The 21,339-nt window shown below is 42.9% G+C and overlaps 2 protein-coding genes and 1 pseudogene across 51 annotated transcripts in view; all 3 read right to left on the bottom strand.

The window, feature by feature from the left end:
* The window catches only part of LOC146677678 (protocadherin gamma-C5-like), a 285,476-nt gene that overhangs the window by 4,342 nt on the left and 259,795 nt on the right, over window positions 1-21,339 (bottom strand). For 26 of the 50 annotated variants that reach the window (XM_085425025.1, XM_085424979.1, XM_085425035.1 and 23 more), the window contains exons 2-3: window positions 3,769-3,827; window positions 2,839-2,892 (exon numbers count right to left, since the gene is read on the bottom strand). In XM_085425025.1, coding sequence (XP_085281151.1) covers window positions 2,839-2,892; window positions 3,769-3,827 — 113 coding nt within the window. Of the gene's footprint in view, window positions 1-2,838; window positions 2,893-3,768; window positions 3,828-7,872; window positions 10,635-11,720; window positions 14,343-21,339 lie in introns of those variants that run through there. The other 24 variants (XM_085425142.1, XM_085425167.1, XM_085425117.1 and 21 more) reach the window with 6 other exon arrangements.
* On the bottom strand, window positions 14,603-17,879 carry LOC146677714 (protocadherin gamma-C5 pseudogene; annotated as a pseudogene).
* On the bottom strand, window positions 18,530-21,320 carry LOC146677713 (protocadherin gamma-C5-like). The gene has a single exon (XM_085425241.1). The coding sequence runs from the start codon at window positions 21,060-21,062 to the stop codon at window positions 18,588-18,590; it is 2,475 nt and encodes an 824-aa protein (XP_085281367.1). The 5' UTR covers window positions 21,063-21,320; the 3' UTR covers window positions 18,530-18,587.

Raw genomic sequence — 21,339 nt, 5'->3', positions numbered from 1 at the left:
AAAAACACATGTAAATAAACTCTCCTCTACAGTGGATCTATGTGTGTTTAGCTTGACAGGATGATGTAAAGCAGAGCAGCTGATGGTGAAATACACAGCCTGAGGAGAATAATACGGGATGTATAGTACGCAAAACAGAGTGTGTCTCTCACACACACACACACACACACACACACACACACACACACACTCACTCACGCTTAAACAGATTATTGTAAAGGCATGTGCAAATGCTGCTGGACACACACATGGTAGCAAGTGTGTTCACACATTAATTGTACAGCGGTCACACACTCGCCAGTATGACCCTGAGCAATGCGCTGTCTAGTAAATCTGATTAAACGTATTTAATGATCCCACCTTTAAAGGAAATAGCTGTCTGCATAGTCGCACATGCAGCGCTCAGTGAGCGCTGAACATTTCCATCTGGACGGGCTTCATGTTCAAAGGCTGGTTTATTTAAAAGCTGTAATTTGCATGTGGGGGTAACAGCGGAGAAAGCAGACTTGTATGCTTTGAGTATGCTCACCTACTTATTTCTATTCCCATGCATGTAACACGGCAACACAAACTCTGCAACTGAGAACTAGGTCACAATGTTTGAGTCTGTTCCCAAAGTGCTAATAAACCCCCAATTTTAGATTTTTAGTGTCAAAAAACAACAGTGTGCTATCTTCATGCTACTGGTAAACTATCATAAAATATAGATAAATGTCATTTCACTTCATTAGAAGCCCTGCATGAGACTCAAACATCATTTAAAACCATTATAGCAGTAGTATGGCTAATTCATCACCAGCACTACATTAAAAAAAAGTAACATTTAACTACTCTCAGCCATGTAAACAGTGGGTCAGAGTGTTGAAACAAAGGCTTTTTGACTGTATGGGCTAATAAAACCCCTCAGGACACTCAGTGGAGGCCATGGGTAAACGATTCTGTTGGTATGTGCAGCTGGAAATGACAGTGACACAGTGAAATTGTGTGCTACTTTCCTAATACAAAGATTTTAGAAATAAAGGGGCAAGGCAAGACAGTCTGTACAGCGTTATAGCACACAAGATGGTTTATAGTACTCAAGATGGTTAAACTTTTAAGTTTAACTTTTTATGCATGAGAGAACAGAGTTGTAGGCTCATCCTACAGCATAATATTAACCTCAAAGCAATAACCAGAGTCATAAAAAACTGTTTACAGTAATGCAAAGGATGCTATGGCCCCCACACAGCCATGAACACCAAATCGGTCTGGCCAGAAGAAAATGAGATAGCCAAGATGTTTGCACTTAGCAGGACTGGTGTTATTTTAAAGGGTGATTATGCCAAATGATTTTTTAATGTTTGGGTTCCTTTTTATGAAAAGTAAATATATTTAAGGATTTGCAGCTTATCTAAAACTTCTGCACAATAGACAGTGTGTTAAATGCATAGGATGTAAACAAGAAAGCTCCTTTCTACTTAAAACCAACTAAAAAAGCAATCAGACAAATTGCCCTGATCTGGGGAATAAAGAGAAAGTAAAAGACACATTAAGAGAAAAAGTGAAAAAGGAGTTTGAACACAAAAGCTTGGCTCTGATTAAGTGCAGGTTGCCAGACTGCACTGCCAAAACACTGAAGTGGTTTTCAGCTCAGTGCCAGAAAGAGACCGAGGAAGAGAAACATGTATGTCTTGTGCCAAGCAGCCAATGAGAAACAGACTGGAGAGGAGCACCCTCGGTAAGGCCAGAAGCAGCCATTTTGTGCCCCTTCATGCTAAATTAGCATTATTTTTCTTATCATATCCTCTAGTTGAGTTAAGTGTTTCCTGTGGTCAGGATTATCACTTCCTATGGGCAAAGTTGTACATTGTGGTCCAGAATGATGTCCTCAGTTGGCCAGTCTGGGCTATCATTCTCCTTCGGTTTCCTTACATGATATGTTTCATCTTAATAGATGCCTTTACTTGTCGCTTTTCAGGGAACCTTCAAGAAATTAAAGCCACAGTAGGAAAAGGTAAAAAATAAAAAAATAAAAAAAACCCTCCTGCAGCTCTTTGCTTCTTTTTAATCCCCTCCAACCAATGAAGCACAGAATCAGTGGTTAATGTTTTGATTTCACACAGAATTCAAATGCCACTCTATTTAACCATTTATTCCACTGTGTCTTACGTTTTTTCCTTTTGCCCTATCACAGGCTATATTTTATAATTTAAACCCATTCCTCTGGTCACATGGTGTACATGCTGACATCTATTATATCTGCATGTTAACCTCTAGTGCTTAAAACAGACTCCCGATTACTCCATCTAGGAACATCTCAACCTCTAACAGGCATTTTAAACTATCAGTCATGACACAGACGTTGTCATTGTCCTCTGGTTTATAAGTCACATGAAAAAGCTGCATGTGGTGGTGTTAAGCTACAACCATCACAGACATACATCAAAGGCAACACTGTATGGTAGGCAAATCTCAAAGGAGAGAAAAAGAAGAGCTCTCAGACTATAACGACTATATGTATAGCACACATACAAGGCATAGCAAATCTACAAAACACTGCACACAAACTGAAAAAAAGTGTCACAATCCTTTCTACGCCACAGCAGGCATTGTGGCCTATGCACATCGATCAACAAATCCCATCAAACTTTCGGGGAGACTAACAGAAGCTATGGGTTAGGTACAGCTACATACAACAGCACAGCACTCAACTGCAGTGCACTAACTAAAAGATTTGAGTCACTCCCTGCCCTTATCAGCTGACCAAGTTCCTCTTTCACTGAACGGCGGCAAATGCGATCCCTGATCAGCTGCTGAGGACATAAAGTGACCATACAGGGCCTACGTCTAAATCGGTACCTTGTCCCATTCTTCGGCGTCCATCGTATCTGTGTACCGTACGGCATGTGGGGACTAAAAACACAACAAGTTATACACCCTGAAAAGAACTACTGTGTATTTGTATATGCTTTAGATCTTGTTTGGAAAATGCTGAGTCAGCCACATACTTTTCAAAAACAGGATGTGAATGACATAGCTGTTGAGAAGTAAAATAAAACCCAGTGGTTTCTAAAAGTGCAGTAGCTTGTGTTTGTGCCTAACATTGCCTGTGTGTTTCAGGGACAAACCTCGACTCATAAGATCTGTCGCACAATCACAACTGCGTACACTACATGGGCAAATATCAGTGACAAAGCAATCAACACAGAATGTAAACTAAACAACACAACTGACATTTAATAAGGCAAGTAACTGATGTCAAGAAAACGTGTTTTCAAGTGACGTGGCAGGAAAAAATGGAGAGAGCAATAAAGATAAATGCACTATCCCATCCCCCCCCCGCTAGCTCTGGTCACTGTTCCTCATCAGTAGTACTGAGCGATGGCGCACAGGCTCAGGGAGCGCAGAGAGGAAAGGAACAGCAGGGGAGGGGGAGGGGGAGTGGAAGCTGCAGCAGCCATTTTATAAAGCAGCCTGGAAACAGGCAGAGATGCTTTTCACAACCTTACTGAGCAGAATCATGCAATCAGGTGGAACAAGAAACTCATCACCACTGGAATAAAATTTGAAGTCACATAAAAATGTTTGCTTGTGATGCCATCTGTATTTTAAAATCAGATGGCACACTGCAGGTAGCAAATTATTATGGTTACAGCGCTCACTACCATCCCCCCTTTTTAAAAAAAAATCCCTCACCCCTTTTACTCTTTTTCCCCTTGAAAAGCAATAACATGATCTAGATATTACTGCGTATTTCAGCTGAATCAATGTGTTACTCTGCTAACTCACCCGCTAGGTCCGGGTCTTTGTCCCTGTGTGAAGCGCCAGTCATTGTTGGGAGGCTTTTGCTGTGAAGAGAACAGAAGATGCAGTATGAAATATATGTTTCATCGCAACAACAGCAAGATGTTTCTAAGGTGCAGTTTAGTGTTTTTATGTATTTGGTTTGTAGTTGAGATGTGTGCAATGACGATGTATGCCTGTGTGTATCATTTGTCTTTACAGTTTTTCACTGAGGCTCATCAAAGCATTACAGATGGCCACGAATAACTGTACCTTCAGGCATCCATGTTGTCCCAAACACTGTGGGGCATAAACTGAGCACGCACACATACACAAAAACTACAGGCCTGATTAAAAAAAAAGGAAAAAAGAAAACCCTCAAAACTAAAATCAAAAGACTGACATCATCAAAAAGAGAACGTGTTAATTTAAGTGGGCAATCGGCTTTGCACCAAAGAGGCCAGAAGCTGAACTGGACGTCCAAATGACTTGCATCTGAAAGGATTATTTCAGTGGATGACAGTACACATAGAGATGTGTCTAAAATACTGAGCTTGCCAGCTCATGAGTGGAAAAATGAAGGCAAACCAAAACTATGACACTGACAAGAATTTTAGGAGACACACAGACAGACTGATTAGCTTCCCACACTGCTTCTTATAAAAATCTCCTTTAAAGAGTCAGAGGACAAAAGAAGTTGGATACCAAAACTTAGAAGCAGTGATAAAAGCCTCTCCCATCTCTGCATGCTTCTGCTGTCTATTAATGTCTTCAACCCCTTTGCGGTTTTGTCCATCTCTACCTCACGGGCCATGCCACCATGTCTCTCTCTAGCTCTTTCCCTCCCTCACTCTCTCTGACTCTCTTGTTGTGCAGTGATGCGGTGAATAGACCCGTGGCTTGGCTCCAGATTCTGCTGCCTAATCGACACAAGAGCTCCCTGGAGAGAGAGGCCAACAGAATGATGTGCTGCATTATTAAAAGAGCTGTTCTACCCAAGGGAATGATGGAAAGAAGCAAGAGAGCAGCAGAGAAAAGTGAAAGACAGCTACACGCAAGGAGCAGTATTGACTGAGAATCTGTTAGAATACAGGTAAATAAAGGAATAAAGGTTAGTGACCACACAGGACCAAACAGGGAAATACAGTTTGTTGAAACAGCCTGAAGACAAAACAAGTGAATTTAACCGCAGGACCTGAAGATACTCCCAACAGAGTTGAGTGTGCATGATGAAGAAGTAATGGAAGCAGTAGTACAGTTGCTGAACAAGCCCATAATGCATGTAGCGTTGAGTGAAAATAGCTGTCGGTGGATTCAGTTTCAGTGTTGTTTTCATGTTGAATACAAGTCAGCTCTCCAGAAGAGAAAAACAAGGTCCGTTACAGACACGGTTGCTTGGTTATTCCTCGTAACAACTCGCAAGCTTTTTATTACAGTGTGAAATGTTTTTAATGGGTGAAGATGAGAGGGAGGGTGAAAAATGAACTCTCATCCTCCTTCACGGCAGAGCTCGGTTGATGGTTAAAGTCTAAAATTGGACACAGAGATGTGTATGTGTGCGTGGGCATGTAAATCTGTCTGGGTTGTAGGGAGAAAAAAAATATCAGCAGTGAGGGGAAGCAAACATCCACAGAGAAAGAGACCCAGCATTCCAGCTGCGTGAGTTGTTCTCACCACACACTTTCACAGACAAACACTGATCGTTTTCAAGGTTAAATCCCAATGCAGGCATGTGGAAAGAAGAATAACAGACTGTACTGGAATATCTTCCTGTATGCTTCCTTATGGAAAGCCGGGTGTAAGCAGACAGATAAAACTAGGCTATTTTATAAATCTCCAATGCTTATCTGCTTGAGTAAAACTGAAGACGTTCAACAAACCGATGTGTGTTGCCGAGGTTTTAAATTAAGGTGGTTACATCAACAACAGTTTCTAGGTAAAACAAATCCCAATAGTAAAACCTATTACCGGCTTACAGAGACAAAATCTAATTGACTTCATCTGCAATTATCTGAGGAGCTTTAGCTGTGCTTGTTTCTTTATGATTTGTTCTCTTTAATGAGTCGGTCACTAAAGAAATATGAATGAGGTTATTAAAAATTCACAAGCTGTTTTTCTTTTTTTGAGAGCAAGCTAAACGTAAGCATGGAGAGAGAGAGAGAGAAGGTCAGACAGACTATCCAGACATGCTGCCAATGAAGAGACAGATTACAGCTCTGTGGGCCCAACTTCTCATCCCACAGAAAGACGATCATATTAAACCTGGAAGATTTAAAAATGGCTCAATGTACTTCCCTTACATCTCTGAGTTGAACCAAAGAGCTTTGAAGGATCTCCAGGTGAATTAGAACCTGGCTGGATTCCTTAGCTACCTCGCAGTAATGTGCATAAAAGCTCAAAAATATAAAGAGAACTGGATTTAGGGACAGGAAGGTCAAAATCATGGTATTCAAATCTAAACTGCCGACTTCAATACTGTTTTAATTTGCACCGTCACAAGAAAGGATCACAATGAGTAGTGTTTGACTATGATATTCCGCTCCTTTAAACAAACATCATGACTCAACTAATCATAACCTCTGAGGACAGTTTTACTGAACCGCATGAACCAGCATGTCCAATGCATAGCTCTGTCATCCATAAAAAAAGCATATTTACAAAAAACACTTGGGCTAACTTTGTGCCAACCCTTATTAACTCACACAAGCTTAAAGACTGAAATACTAAACGGTAACATTCAGATCTTGATGCAAATGAGAAACAAAAAAAAAAGGGAAAAGGTGGGTTATGACTTTGCAGTGAGTCAAAATGCTTCACATCCTTTAATATACTGTAATTTTAACCCAAGTCTTATGTGAAAGCATGTTATTGAAGAGAGTTTGCCAAGAGAGCACACTGCAAATGAATAAAGGATACAAAGAGGGGCAGTGGGAAGGATCTAAGGCCCCAGGGCTCCTCCTGCCTGATGCTTTTTACACACAATCTCATGCATGCAGGCACGCAAACACCCGTAGTGGTACTCTAAAGCTTTATAGCCTGTGCCGTCTGTCACTGTGCCACACATGCATAAAGCCATCCTTCCTTTCCAGTTATCAGTCCCTCTATCTCTTTTGCTCTGCTGTCCTTGTTGCACACGTGTCACCAGAGTAGAGAGACAGATGGTACGCTGCTGACCTCAGGGACAACCTAATTCTGTGCAGTCTTTATAAAACAGAGTTGGTAGAAATATGAGGGTTTAAAAAAAAAAATTAAATAGAGTCAAGGGTAAAAATCATTATCAAAATAACAGAGCAACCTCACGTAGATGTGAAATGCCAGATGAGGAATACTGAGGATAAATTGATTAAAGATGAAAAACAAAACGTTCTATTTTTTTCTACTGAATTCCCCACTGATCACTAAGAGCGACCTCATGTGATGCTGAGTCATGGAACCAATCAAAGGTTCAGAGGACAACAGGAAGTCAGGGTTCAGGCCACTGACCCCACAAATTCCTGTTTTTCAGATACTGCTTTATTCTTTGGCTCTCTCCCTCCACCCATCTTACCATTTTCTTTCCTGGCTCTTTTCCTCCGTCACCCCCATCTCTCTCTCTGTCATCCTGTTCCCCTCTATCTTCCAGCCATTTCACTGAGCCAACTCTGCAGTACCCATCTTCATCTGGTTGTCTCCTCCCCTCCATCTGTTAACAGCACTTATGTTTTACCCCTTTCCCCCTGTTTTGCTATTCCAGCTAGCTTCTTTTTCCTTTATAACTGCAGCTTTATTCTTCATAAATAGCAGCATTCTCTGTCACTTAAAATGCTTCAAGCCAGAGATAGTAACCACATTTGCCCTTGGGTCAGATTAAATATTAAGATGTTTTTTCACTCTTCACAAACCTATCTAACAGAACAATAGCACTCTCAGAGCCCTGTCACCATGTAGAGAGAGACTGGTCCTCTGGGTAAAACAAAACAAATGGAGTAAAAGATAAAATACAGCAAGTCACTGGGGAAGTTTTCAGTGCATAACAAAACAGAGACGTATTTTAGGATGTTTATGCATTTCCACAAGTCTAATGTTAATAGTGAAAAGTATATATGCTCACTCTCCCACTTAATCTCTCACCTCACTGGCTGAGTTCATAAGGTACTTCTTGCTGAGCGTCATGTTGAGTGTGTTGTTGTGACTCAGCATGGGTGATTTCATAAATACAAAGTCACTTCGCCTAGATATAGTGGAGTAGCAGGGCCTATAGGTCCGTGTATGTGGCTCTTGGGGACCTCCCACAACCTCCATATATCGTATGGGTCCATCAGTATTGAGCTGCAGGTGGAGGTCCTTGCTAGGCCTCTGATGGTAGCGGCTGGACCTGTGGTGACCATAGCAGCAGCATTCAGAGCCTCCCAGCCCTGGGCCACGGTGTCTCAGGCAGCGCACCATGAGAACAACAAATGTGATAAAGGACACCGCTGACACACAGGCTAGAGAGATGATAAGGTACAAAGTGATATCTGGCATCCCATTGCGTTGGTAGAAAGGTATGTGGTGAGGAATAATCGGAGCATCGTTGGCTGGTGCCTTCTCATCCACAGTTATTGTAACGTTCACAGAAGTGGACTTGGGTGGGTCGCCATTATCCTGAATCATGACCACAATGTCATAAGTTGAACCACTTTCCTCCTCGTCCCACTTTCGAGCTGTGCGGAGGTCCCCAGTGTGTGCCCCAATACGGAACATACCAGCATTTGGTCCAGGAGCAATTGAGTAAAACAACCAAGCATTGTGCCCACTGTCTGCATCCACTGCGACCAGTTTATTTATAAGGTGCCCTGGACTGGCAGATGGGGCCACAGTGAACTCTAATCTTTTGTCTTTTGAGTAGGAGGGGTGTACAATCACTGGTGCATTGTCATTCACATCCACAACAAACACGTGCACAGTGACGTTGGATGTCCGTGGGGGCACTCCAGCATCCTCAGCCTGCACCTCAATACGGAAAGCTTTAAGCTGTTCATGATCCAGAGAGCGCATGCTGTAAATGTGACCGCTCTTCGGGTTGATGTAGACATAAGAAGATATGGGTGAGCCCTGCACCATGCTTGTAAGGATTGAATAAGAGACGTGTGCATTTTCACCAAGGTCTGGGTCAGTGGCAGAAACGACAGCGATGGGAGAACTGGGAGCGTTGTTTTCTGAGATGTCCACAGAGTATGAAGGCTGAGAGAAAGTGGGGGCATTGTCATTTACATCAGACACCTTCACCACAAAGTTGATTTGTGATGAAAGGGGAGGGGAACCAGCATCAGTGGCCTTGATGATAACTGAGTACTCTGGGACAGTCTCACGGTCCAGGTTGCCAGCTGTGACCAGGCGGTAACTCATGTCAAAAGTTGACATGAGTTTGAATGGTAAACCTGGCGTGATAGTCAGCTTAACATTTCCATTCAGACCAGGGTCTGGGTCCCGTGTGTTTATGAACGCTATAGCGGTCCCCGGTGCTGAGTCCTCTCTGATAGACTCAGTCAGTGACACCAGTTTCACCTCTGGTGCGTTGTCATTCACGTCAGTGATGGTCACAATGACGTTACAGGAGCCCTCCATAGCGGGAGAGCCACCATCTCTGGCCTGCACTGTTATGTGATATGCATTCATCTCCTCATAATCCACAACACCCTTTACACGGATTTCCCCGCTTTTAGAATCCACAGTGAATAGATTGAGAACGTGCTGTGGTGTGTATTTACTAAAAAGATACGATATGTCCCCGTTGCTACCCGAATCGGCGTCTGTGGCGTTTACTTTCGTTACTAAAGTGCCCAGTGCAGCATTTTCTAATAATGTAACTTTCTTTACAGGTTCGTCAAAGACGGGCGCATTGTCATTTACATCCAGAATGTCAATGAGCAGAAGTGTTGAGCCAGATTTCTCTGGCTGACCCCCATCCACAGCAGTGAGCAGCAGGCGAAACGAGGCCTGCCTCTCTCTGTCCAAAGCTTTATCCACCACTAGCTCTGGAAACTTGCGGCCGTCACTTTTAGTTTCCACATTCAAAGTAAAGAAGTCATTTGATGCGAGATGATACGTGCGTAACGAGTTGGTACCCACGTCAGGGTCGTGCGCGCTCTCCAAACGAAATTGTGTGCCAGGTGCGGCTGCCTCAGAAATCTCCAAAGAAATGTTAGTGGTTGAAAACTGCGGCGCATTGTCATTCACATCCAGAACGTTCACCACGACGCGATGGATCTCTAAAGGATCATCCATAAGTATTTGAAGGTGTAGTGAACACGCTGAACTTAAATCGCACAGATTCTCTCTGTCAATTTTTTGTTTAATAATCAAATCGCCAGTCGTCTGCTTCACCTCAAAGTACTGCACTGATGATTCGGAGACCACCCGCAGCCTCCTCTGAACAATCCGCTGAGCAGTGAGAGTCAAGTCTTTAGCGATATTCCCCACGACAGAGCCTGGATTTAGTTCCTCCGATACGGAATAGCTGAGCTGAGCGGACGCACAGGAGACCCATGCTAGATAAAAGTAAACCCTCCACAGCCTCCCTCCTCCCGAGTACTTTGTCTGCGCGGAGTCCATTGTACTGCGCTCCGAGGATCAGGGAACGGCAACGTTTCTAACTTCTTTCACTGTAGCGTATCCATGATAGAATTAAAACGCGACGTCCACACTCCTAAACATTTCCATTTTAGAAAAAGGGCGATATGATGTTTTGATGTGACCATGACGGCCGTCTTTAAAGAAAAAAAATAAACGAGAGCGAAAACTCAAAGTTTTTTTCTGCCTCCACTCTCTGCTTGTGTCTCCTCCGCCTGATTCCCCTCATGGGCGGAGAGAGGCAACTCAGGCCTTCCCTCTCATTGGAAGACAGGGTTGGATCAGTGTTGTCATCTCTCTCTCTCACACGCACCGAAAACTTTTTAGTGACTTCACTTCCACATACGAGTATCAACTCGAAAAAAAAAAAATTGGTTTCAAAAGTTTGAGATTACACCGAAAGACAAATAACACAGCACGCCAAGAGTCTGTTAAAACCTATAACGGAGATCGAAGCCATAAATGCAAAGGATAAGTCATCTTTATATAGAACCCCCCACCCACGTGGTTTTCTTTGATAGTTCTCATTGTCAAAACAGTGGGGTATCAGCCTTATGTCATATAACGCAATGCTATTTGCGCCCGCATGGGGGCGTGGTTTCCAAACCGGATTTTCCCCTGAGGGCAAACAATACAGTTTATCAGAAGAAGATTAAAGGTTAAAAACAGGCTTCATTGTAAACCTCAGTAATTCTAGACAAATAAAAATCAAATCAAATAAATACACATTTTTTAAACTATAAAACGACACACGGCAGGCATTTTGAAGATCCTGGCAATTTGAATTAGAGGGGATTTCTATATTTGATACGCCTCATTAACATAAAGACCGAAAACTAATAACTGATTATACTTATTGAAAACGCTAAAATATATTAAGAGTGAATTAAAATAATTGTTGCAACTGAATTGTAAGTTTGCCTTAATTCTATTAAAAACTAGTGTTTTTTTAAAGTAAGAAAAAACATGAAACTGATAACATTTTTTGGAAAAAAAAAAGATATGCAATAATAAATTGAAACCAATAGTAGTGGTAAAATTTTACTTTTACCATTATAGTTGTACCACACAAACACACACGCATTGCATGGTAGAGAGACTGAAAGCGATTATGTATATTATCACTTAATTAAATATATACCCGGATTTGTTAAAGTTACTACATTCCATAGTGATAATCAAATAAGAAAGTGTAGAAACAAAAAACTGCGAGCAGGAGAACTTGTTGCACTACACTCATTGCTAGACATAAGCAAGGAACTGCAAAATGAAAATCAGGATAAAAAAAAAAAAATCAGGATACGTTAATTTTAAATTCAGGGTTAGGGATATAATTTTACTGAGTTCCCTTCGGATTTTGTTCTCACCTGCTGGCTCTCAAAGGTCCAGGTGCTGTCAGGTAAAGAAGCATCCAGAACACTGATCACCTCCTTAAAGTCTGTGGTGCTGCTGGGTTTAATCAGAGTGAAATCGCTGTACTCTGACATTGGAGACATACAGGACCTGAAGGACTGACTCTGAGACAGCATGTCTCCTCCCAGGACCTCCACGTATTTTATAGGTCCATCAGTGTTGAGCTGAATTTGCAGGTTTCTGTTGGGGTTCTTGTAATTATCAGAGTCGGTCCGTCTCATGCAGCACGTGCTGCTGCTCCTGCTGTTCCTGATGCATTTAACCGCTAAGATGAGGAAAGTGACCAGAGACAGCACGGACACCGAGGCCAGAGAGAGAATCAAATAAAGGGTGATTCTCCCAGTTTTCTTGCTGGGCTCGGCCGCTTTATGTCGGAGGTCTGAGATGGGCTCATGGAGGCCGTCCTCCAGTATGATGGACACCGTGACTGTGGAGGACTGGATCGGTTCCCCGTCGTCCTTGATCTCTATAAGCAGCCTCTGAGAGGAGTCGTCCTGCTCGGACACAGCGCGTTTAGTCCTCACCTCCCCTGTGTACAGATTGACGGTGAAGAGAGAGGCGTCTGTGGCCTCCGCCAGTCTGTAGGAGATCCAGGCGTTATGGCCCGAGTCAGCGTCCACGGCTGTCACCTTGGTAACCAGGTGACCCGCTTTCGCGGAGCGAGGCATCCTCTGATGAGAGAGGGAGCCCATGGCAGCGGAGGAGGGGTAAATAACAGCGGGGGCATTGTCGTTCTGGTCCAGGATAAAAACATGGACAGTGGCGTTGCTGCTGAGAGACGGAGAGCCCTGATCCTTTGCCTGGACCTGAATCTGAAACACCTTCAGTTTCTCATAGTCAAACGAGTGCATGCTGTAGATGCTGCCGTTATCTGAGTTAATGTAAACATACGATGAGACAGAAACGTCCTGCACTTTAGAGTCCAGTATAGAGTAAGAGACCTTTGCGTTTTCACCGAAATCCAGGTCAGATGCTGATACTGAGTACAGGATAGAGCCTGGTACTCCATTCTCTTTTAAATACACATTATAGGTTTTCTGAGTGAATACAGGAGGGTTATCATTCACATCAGTGATAATAACAGGTATATATTTTTTACTGGTCAAGGGAGGAGAGCCTGAATCAGTGGCTGTAATTTCAATATTATATTCTGAAAATCGTTCTCTGTCTAAAGTCCCACTGGTAACCAGCGCATAATTATTAGAAAACGACGGTTTCAAAGCAAAGGGAGGGCCCTTGGTAATTTGCAACGTTACTTTACCGTTATCAGCAGAGTCAAGGTCTCGCGCACTGATCAAAGCCACAACTGTCCCACTTGGTGCGTCTTCACGCAATGGCTTGGGCTGAGAAGTGAAAACTATTTCGGGAGCATTATCATTGAAATCAGTAATATCAACCTGCACGCGGCAGTGACCCTCCATCTGAGGACTACCTTTATCTTTTGCAGTCACATCAATGTCATATGACTTGGCAGTTTCATAATCTAACTCCCCTTTCAGAATGATTTCACCGGTTGAAGGGTTAATATCAAAGACTGACAACACCGAGTCTGGCGTCCGAGAGCCAAACGAGAATGTAATTTCGCCATTTAAACCTTCATCTGCATCTGACGCTTTGGGTTGAATAACAACAGTTCCTTGTACACTTTTTTCACCCAGGGACACTTTATAAAGATTCTTTTCAAAAACCGGAATATTGTCATTATTGTCAAGAACGCTTATGGTTATTTGTGTGGTTCCGGATCTTACTGGATTTCCCCCATCTAATGCTGTTAGCAATATTTTGTGGACTGATTTTTTCTCTCGATCTAGAGGCTTTTCTAATACAAGTTCCGGGACGGTCTTCCCACCCTCGATTTCTTTTATTCTAAGGGAACAACATTCATTTTTACTGAGTGTGTATGATTTTAGGGAATTGCTTCCAACGTCTGGGTCAGATGCGCTCTCCAAAGGAAAGCGTAGTCCCACTGCTGCTGACTCGGCTATGTTCAAAGACAATTCATTTGATAGAAAACGTGGAGAATTGTCATTAATATCTCGTATTTCCACCTCAATTCGATGTAACTGTAACGGATCTTCAATGACCACTTGCAAAGGCAACACACAGCTGGCGCTTTGTCCACATAAAGCCTCTCTGTCTATTCTGTCATTCACCACCAGCTCGCCCTTCCCCGCATCCACGCTGAAATACTGCTCTCCAGCCTCAGAGGCAAAGCGCAATTTACGGTCATAAATGTCCGAAAGTCCCAAACCCAGATCTTTGGCAAGATTTCCTACCACAGAGCCCTGTTTTAGCTCCTCTTGGATACTGTAACGAGTCTGTGCGTTTACTGTAGTCCACAAGAGGAAGAAATGATGCCACCAAAGCGCCTGCCATCTCCAGTCTCGATATTCCTTTCTCTTTGTCATCCCTGGATTAACAAAAAACACAATATCCACAAAGAACGGAGCCCATAAAGCAAAAATCCGTATTCCAAAAGCGCGACATATCCCATTGGAATGATACGTTTTTATAGCTAAAGATATGATTAAGATTTAACCTTATACTCAAAGTGTATGAACCATTTGCCTACTCTCTATCCTCTCTGAGCATTGTGATGACTGAAGCTGCATGGGGGAGAGAGTAGATCTCTTTGTACAGTTCTGAATGCTATTGGTGCACAGCATCCATCGCTGGCATCCAATGAGAAGGCAACGGTGCAGCATCGTTAAAGACACAATGAGGCTTTTGCACTGCCATGATAGAAGGATTGAAAACACTCGAAACTCCTTATATCATCACAGCATTTTCATCATAGAACATATTAGTCACAACAAATTTAGGATGTCTGTGGGAAGATAAATAATTCTGGAAAATGTAAAACAAAACAAAGATAAAACATCTACTAACAGATAAATATGTTATATAAATGTTTAGGTATTGTTATTTGTTACCGTCTTGAGGAAATGTCTTTTTTTTATTTTTTCAAAATCGATTAACGTGGCCTATGTGGGAGTCGCTGTCCACTTGAGCGGTGCTGAAACGGTCAACTCGAAAACCTGCACACTATCAGACACAGTGGTGAATGATAAAACCAGCCGAGGACCACAACTTATGGAAATAACTTAAAAGTTAAGTGATCGGATATTTAAAAATAAATGTAAATTTAGTGCTTTAATTTAAATACACAAGTTATTTATAATTGCAGTCGATTTTGAGTTCTCGTTATGATTTCACACAAAAAAGCTATAATTTTAATTCTGCTGGAGCACAATCAGTGATATTTGAAATGTAGTTTTATTTGTCACATCTTTTAATACTCTATGCTCACCTGCTGGCTCTCAAAGGTCCAGGTGCTGTCGGGTAAAGAAGCATCCAGAACACTGATCACCTCCTTAAAGTCTGTGGTGCTGCTGGGTTTAATCAGAGTGAAATCGCTGTACTCTGACATTGGAGACATACAGGACCTGAAGGACTGACTCTGAGACAGCATGTCTCCTCCCAGGACCTCCACGTATTTTATAGGTCCATCAGTGTTGAGCTGAATTTGCAGGTTTCTGTTGGGGTTCTTGTAATCATCAGAGTCGGTCCGTCTCATGCAGCACGTGCTGCTGCTACTGCTGTTCCTGATGCATTTAACCGCTAAGATGAGGAAAGTGACCAGAGACAGCACGGACACCGAGGCCAGAGAGAGAATCAAATAAAGGGTGATTCTCCCAGTTTTCTTGCTGGGCTCGGCCGCTTTATGTCGGAGGTCTGAGATGGGCTCATGGAGGCCGTCCTCCAGTATGATAGACACCGTGACTGTGGAGGACTGGATCGGTTCCCCGTCGTCCTTGATCTCTATAAGCAGCCTCTGAGAGGAGTCGTCCTGCTCGGACACAGCGCGTTTAGTCCTCACCTCCCCTGTGTACAGATTGACAGTGAAGAGAGAGGCGTCTGTGGCCTCCGCCAGTCTGTAGGAGATCCAGGCGTTATGGCCCGAGTCAGCGTCCACGGCTGTCACCTTGGTAACCAGGTGACCCGCTTTCGCGGAGCGAGGCATCCTCTGATGAGAGAGGGAGCCCATGGCAGCGGAGGAGGGGTAAATAACAGCGGGGGCATTGTCGTTCTGGTCCAGGATAAAAACATGGACAGTGGCGTTGCTGCTGAGAGACGGAGAGCCCTGATCCTTTGCCTGGACCTGAATCTGAAACACCTTCAGTTTCTCATAGTCGAACGAGTGCATGCTGTAGATGCTGCCGTTATCTGAGTTAATGTAAACATACGATGAGACAGAAACGTCCTGCACTTTAGAGTCCAGTATAGAGTAAGAGACCTTTGCGTTTTCACCGAAATCCAGGTCAGATGCTGATACTGAGAACAGGATAGAGCCTGGTACTCCATTCTCTTTTAAATACACATTATAAGAGGGCTGTGAGAACACAGGGGGGTTGTCATTTACATCAGTGATAGTGACATTAATAGTCTTCTTAGATGATAGAGAGGGTGAGCCTGAGTCAGTGGCTGTAATCTCGATATTATACTCCGAGAATGTCTCCCGGTCTAAATTACGGCCAGTAACCAGTGCGTAATTGTCAGAAAAAGAGGGTTTCAGTTTAAAAGGAGAGCCCTTTGGGAGCCATAATGTCACTTTACCATTGTCACCGGAGTCAAGGTCTCGAGCTGTAAGCAGAGCTACTACTGTACCACTTGGTGCATCTTCTGGTACTGGGCTCGGTTTTGAAGTCAGAACAATTTCTGGAGCGTTATCATTTATATCTATTACCTCCACCTGTACGCGACAGTGACCTTCCATTTCAGGAATTCCTTTATCTTTTGCACTGATATCTAACTCGTGAGTTGCAAAGTTTTCATAATCCAATTTTCCTTTAAGGAAAATTTCCCCTGTTGCAGAGTTGATCTGAAAAATAGAGCGCAATATCTCTGGTGTATGGTCAGCAAATGAATATTCAATTTCTCCATTCACACCCTCGTCTTGGTCAGTTGCTTCTACCTTTGCGAGCATTAAGCCACTTTGACTGCTTTCAGGCACCGTAATTTTATATAACGGTTTTTTGAAAACAGGAACATTGTCATTATTGTCTAAAACGGTCACTGTGATCTTTGATGTTCCCGTTTTGACAGGATTCCCTCCGTCTAATGCTGTTAACAGTAATTGGTGAATACCTTGTTTTTCTCTGTCAAGCGTTTTTTCCAGTACAAGCTCCGGTACTTTTCTGCCATTCGCAAGTTCTTTAATTTTTAAACTAAAGCATTCATCTTTGCTAAGACTGTATGATTTTAGGGAATTAATACCCACATCGAGGTCTTGTGCTGTCTCCAAAGGGTAGCGCGCACCCACCGCTGTCAACTCCGCAATTTTCAAATGTTTTTCTTTGCTAAGGAATTTCGGTGCATTGTCATTAACGTCTCTAATTTCCACTTCTATACGATATAGATGTAGTGGATTCTCTATTACTACTTGAAGAGGCAACACACAGCTGGCGCTTTGTCCACATAAAGCCTCTCTGTCTATTCTGTCATTCACCACCAGCTCGCCCTTCCCCGTATCCACGCTGAAATACTGCTTACCAGCCTCAGAAGCGACACGCAGCTTACGGTCAAAAATGTCTGATAGTCCCAAACCCAGATCTTTGGCAAGATTTCCTACCACAGAGCCCTGTTTTAATTCTTCTGGGATACTGTAACGAGTCTGTCCGTATATTGTACTCCACAAAGCGAAGAAATGATGCCACCAAAGCGCCAGCCATCTCCAGTCTCGGTGTCTGATTCTCTTTGTCATTCCCGATCCGTTAGGATGTGTTATTTCCCATCGATATATTGTTCACATAACCACCTCGACAATAATTCCAGCGCCAGAATGAATATGATGTTAGAGATAAATCCACAAATGCACGTTAATAACAAAGGTCTAAATTTTGGACATTTGTGTATACGCACATCTCCTCTCCACCTCCATCTCGGAGCATTGTGCCAGTTACTGTGACGCGACTGAATGGGGGATGGAGTAGATCTCTTTGTAGAGATCTGTATGCCATTGGTTCAGAGCATACATCTATACTATCCAATGACGGAGCACTAACATTGCTATTTGGGTTTTGCACCACCTTTCTCACAATACAAACAAGAGAGGGGAATACAATTTGGTGTTATACAAGCACAATAGAGTGGAAAGACACAAAAAATGCCCTGTTTCCAAAGTAAAAGAAAAAAAAATACTTTACATTAAATTATTGTGTACTGCTGTCGCAGAGAGAAGAGAACGTTATGAACGAACTAGATCGTGATAAGAAATAATTCGATTCTTTAAGTATGTTGCCATCATTACGTTTTCAGTGTTTGTGATATTTTCTATCACAGTAGAAAGATGTCGGAGAAAAATGAAACAATTGTGAATATTTCAAGATCCTCAGAGAGTACTTATGGAAAGAAAATCACGACTGAGTGGAAGGAAAAAAATATACAGACGCAAAAACAAAAAACAAACCAACAAACAAAAAACCCACAACATTTTTTTGAAAGGGCGTTATTATTTTAGGGTGATTCAGACAGGAAAGTAAATTAAGTGGTTTTCGATTGAAATGGGAACGCGGGTTTTAATGCTAATGGATCACGAGTTAAAAGGACAACAGTAATAACCCTTAACGGAAAGCTAAGTTGCAATAAATTCCGATTCAATACCACAATTTTAATAATGCTAATAGAAAAAATTCTATACTGAAAAAGAATATCTGCACTGTGCAAAAAAAGCAACATTTCAAGAATTTAATAAACACCGCTGATTTTTCAAAGTGACTTAAAAACGACGATAAGAATAATAATGATCTAAAAGCTTAGATCTACTGTTTTTTTGTCCTCACCTGCTGGCTCTCAAAGGTCCAGGTGCTGTCGGGCAAAGACGCATCCAGGACACTGATCACCTCCTTAAAGTCTGTGGTGCTGCTGGGTTTAATCAGAGTGAAATCGCTGTACTCTGACATTGGAGACATACAGGACCTGAAGGACTGACTCTGAGACAGCATGTCTCCTCCCAGGACCTCCACGTATTTTATAGGTCCATCAGTGTTGAGCTGAATCTGCAGGTTTCTGTTGGGGTTCTTGTAATTATCAGAGTCGGTCCGTCTCATGCAGCACGTACTGCTGCTACTGCTGTTCCTGATGCATTTAACCGCTAAGATGAGGAAAGTGACCAGAGACAGCACGGACACCGAGGCCAGAGAGAGAATCAAATAAAGGGTGATTCTCCCAGTTTTCTTGCTGGGCTCGGCCGCTTTATGTCGGAGGTCTGAGATGGGCTCATGGAGGCCGTCCTCCAGTATGATGGACACCGTGACTGTGGAGGACTGGATCGGTTCCCCGTCGTCCTTGATCTCTATAAGCAGCCTCTGAGAGGAGTCGTCCTGCTCGGACACAGCGCGTTTAGTCCTCACCTCCCCTGTGTACAGATTGACAGTGAAGAGAGAGGCGTCTGTGGCCTCCGCCAGTCTGTAGGAGATCCAGGCGTTATGGCCCGAGTCAGCGTCCACGGCTGTCACCTTGGTAACCAGGTGACCCGCTTTCGCGGAGCGAGGCATCCTCTGATGAGAGAGGAAGCCCATGGCAGCGGAGGAGGGGTAAATAACAGCGGGGGCATTGTCGTTCTGGTCCAGGATAAAAACATGGACAGTGGCGTTGCTGCTGAGAGACGGAGAGCCCTGATCCTTTGCCTGGACCTGAATCTGAAACACCTTCAGTTTCTCATAGTCAAACGAGTGCATGCTGTAGATGCTGCCGTTATCTGAGTTAATGTAAACATACGATGAGACAGAAACGTCCTGCACTTTAGAGTCCAGTATAGAGTAAGAGACCTTTGCGTTTTCACCGAAATCCAGGTCAGATGCTGATATTGAGTACAGGATAGAGCCTGGCACTCCATTCTCTTTTAAATACACATTATAAGAGGGCTGTGAGAACACAGGAGGGTTGTCATTCACATCAGTGATAGTGACAAGTACAGATTTCTTACTGGTCAAGGGAGGTGAGCCTGAATCAGTGGCTGTAATTTCAATATTATATTCTGAAAAACGTTCTCTGTCTAAAACACCACTTGTAATGAGAGCGTAGTTGTCAGAAAATGAAGGTTTCAAAGTGAATGGAGGCCCACTTTTTAATTCTAATGAAACTTTTCCATTATTACCAGAGTCGAGGTCTCGTGCACTGATTAATGCTACAACAGTGCCTTTTGGTGCATCCTCGCGTACTGGGTTTGGTTTTGAAGTCAACACTATTTCTGGAGCATTATCATTCATGTCTATGACAACTATTTGCACGCGGCAGTGACCTTCCATCTCAGGGACACCTTTGTCTTTTGCAGTAATACGTAGTTCATGCACTGCATTGCTTTCATAATCTAAAGGCCCTATCAAAGAAATTTCACCTGTGTCTGGATTCAATTGAAAAACAGATAACAGTGATTCTGATGTGTGTTCAGCAAATGCGTATTGAATCGCTCCATTAACGCCCTCGTCTGCGTCTGCTGCTTCGACTTTAACGAGTACAGAACCAGAAACAATATTTTCATGTACTGATACATTATACAAAGCTTTTTTAAAAACAGGAACATTGTCGTTGATGTCAAGTACAGTAACTACGATTTTTGTCGTTCCAGTTTTTACAGGATTACCTCCATCTAACGCTGTCAGTAATAGCTGATGTACACTTTGCTTCTCTCTGTCAAGCGGTTTCTCTAGGACCAGCTCCGGAACCTGTCGGTCGCCAGACAACTCTTTCAGTTTCAAACTAAAACACTCGTTTTTACTTAATGTGTACGATTTAACGGAATTACTTCCAACGTCCTGATCCTGCGCGATGTCTAAAGGGAAGCGAATGCCTGTGGCAGTAGATTCTGCTATCTTTAAATATTTCTCCTCTGTTATAAAAACCGGAGAATTGTCATTTATGTCCCTTACTTCAATTTCTATACGATGCAGCTGCAAGGGATTCTCTGTTACAATTTGTAAAGGTAACACACAGCGGGCGCTTTGTCCACATAAAACCTCTCTGTCTATTCTGTCATTCACCACCAGCTCGCCCTTCCCCGCATCCACGCTGAAATACTGCTTACCAGTCTCAGAAGCTACACGCAGATTACGATAATAAATTTCAGATAATGCCAAACCCAGATCTTTGGCAAGATTTCCTACCACAGAGCCCTGTTTTAGTTCTTCTGGTATGCTGTAACGAGTCTGTGCGTCTATTGTACTCCACAAGAGAAAGAAATGATGCCACCAAAACGCCTGCCATCTCCAGTCTCGGTATCCTATTCTCTTTGTCATCCTTGGTCCGTTAGAATATATTATTTCCCATCCAAATATTCATCGACAGAGCCCAGCATATAAAGCCATCACCAGAATGGATACTGTATAGAAAAATCCTTAAGCTATTTGTAATAAAATATATATTCCGGACGCCATTGGATAAGCGCATGTCCTCTCCACCTCCGAGCACAGTGAGGGTTACTGTGATGCGAGTGAATGGGGGATAGAGTAGATCTCTTTGTACAGTTCTGTATGCTATTGGTTCACAGCATCCAGTTTAAATATCCAATCACAG

This window comes from Rhamphochromis longiceps, linkage group LG2 (genome assembly GCF_057381845.1).
Source record: "Rhamphochromis longiceps isolate RC_006_pf linkage group LG2, R_longiceps_female_GT1.1, whole genome shotgun sequence".
NCBI classification, from domain to species: domain Eukaryota; kingdom Metazoa; phylum Chordata; class Actinopteri; order Cichliformes; family Cichlidae; genus Rhamphochromis; species Rhamphochromis longiceps.
Note: the sequence above shows the minus strand (reverse complement) of the source record. Positions and strands in the feature narration are given on the sequence as shown.

Coding starts and splice junctions, on each gene's coding strand:
- LOC146677713 (XM_085425241.1), bottom strand. CDS start 21,062: ATGACAAAGAGAATAGGATACCGAGACTGGAGATGGCAGGCGTTTTGG.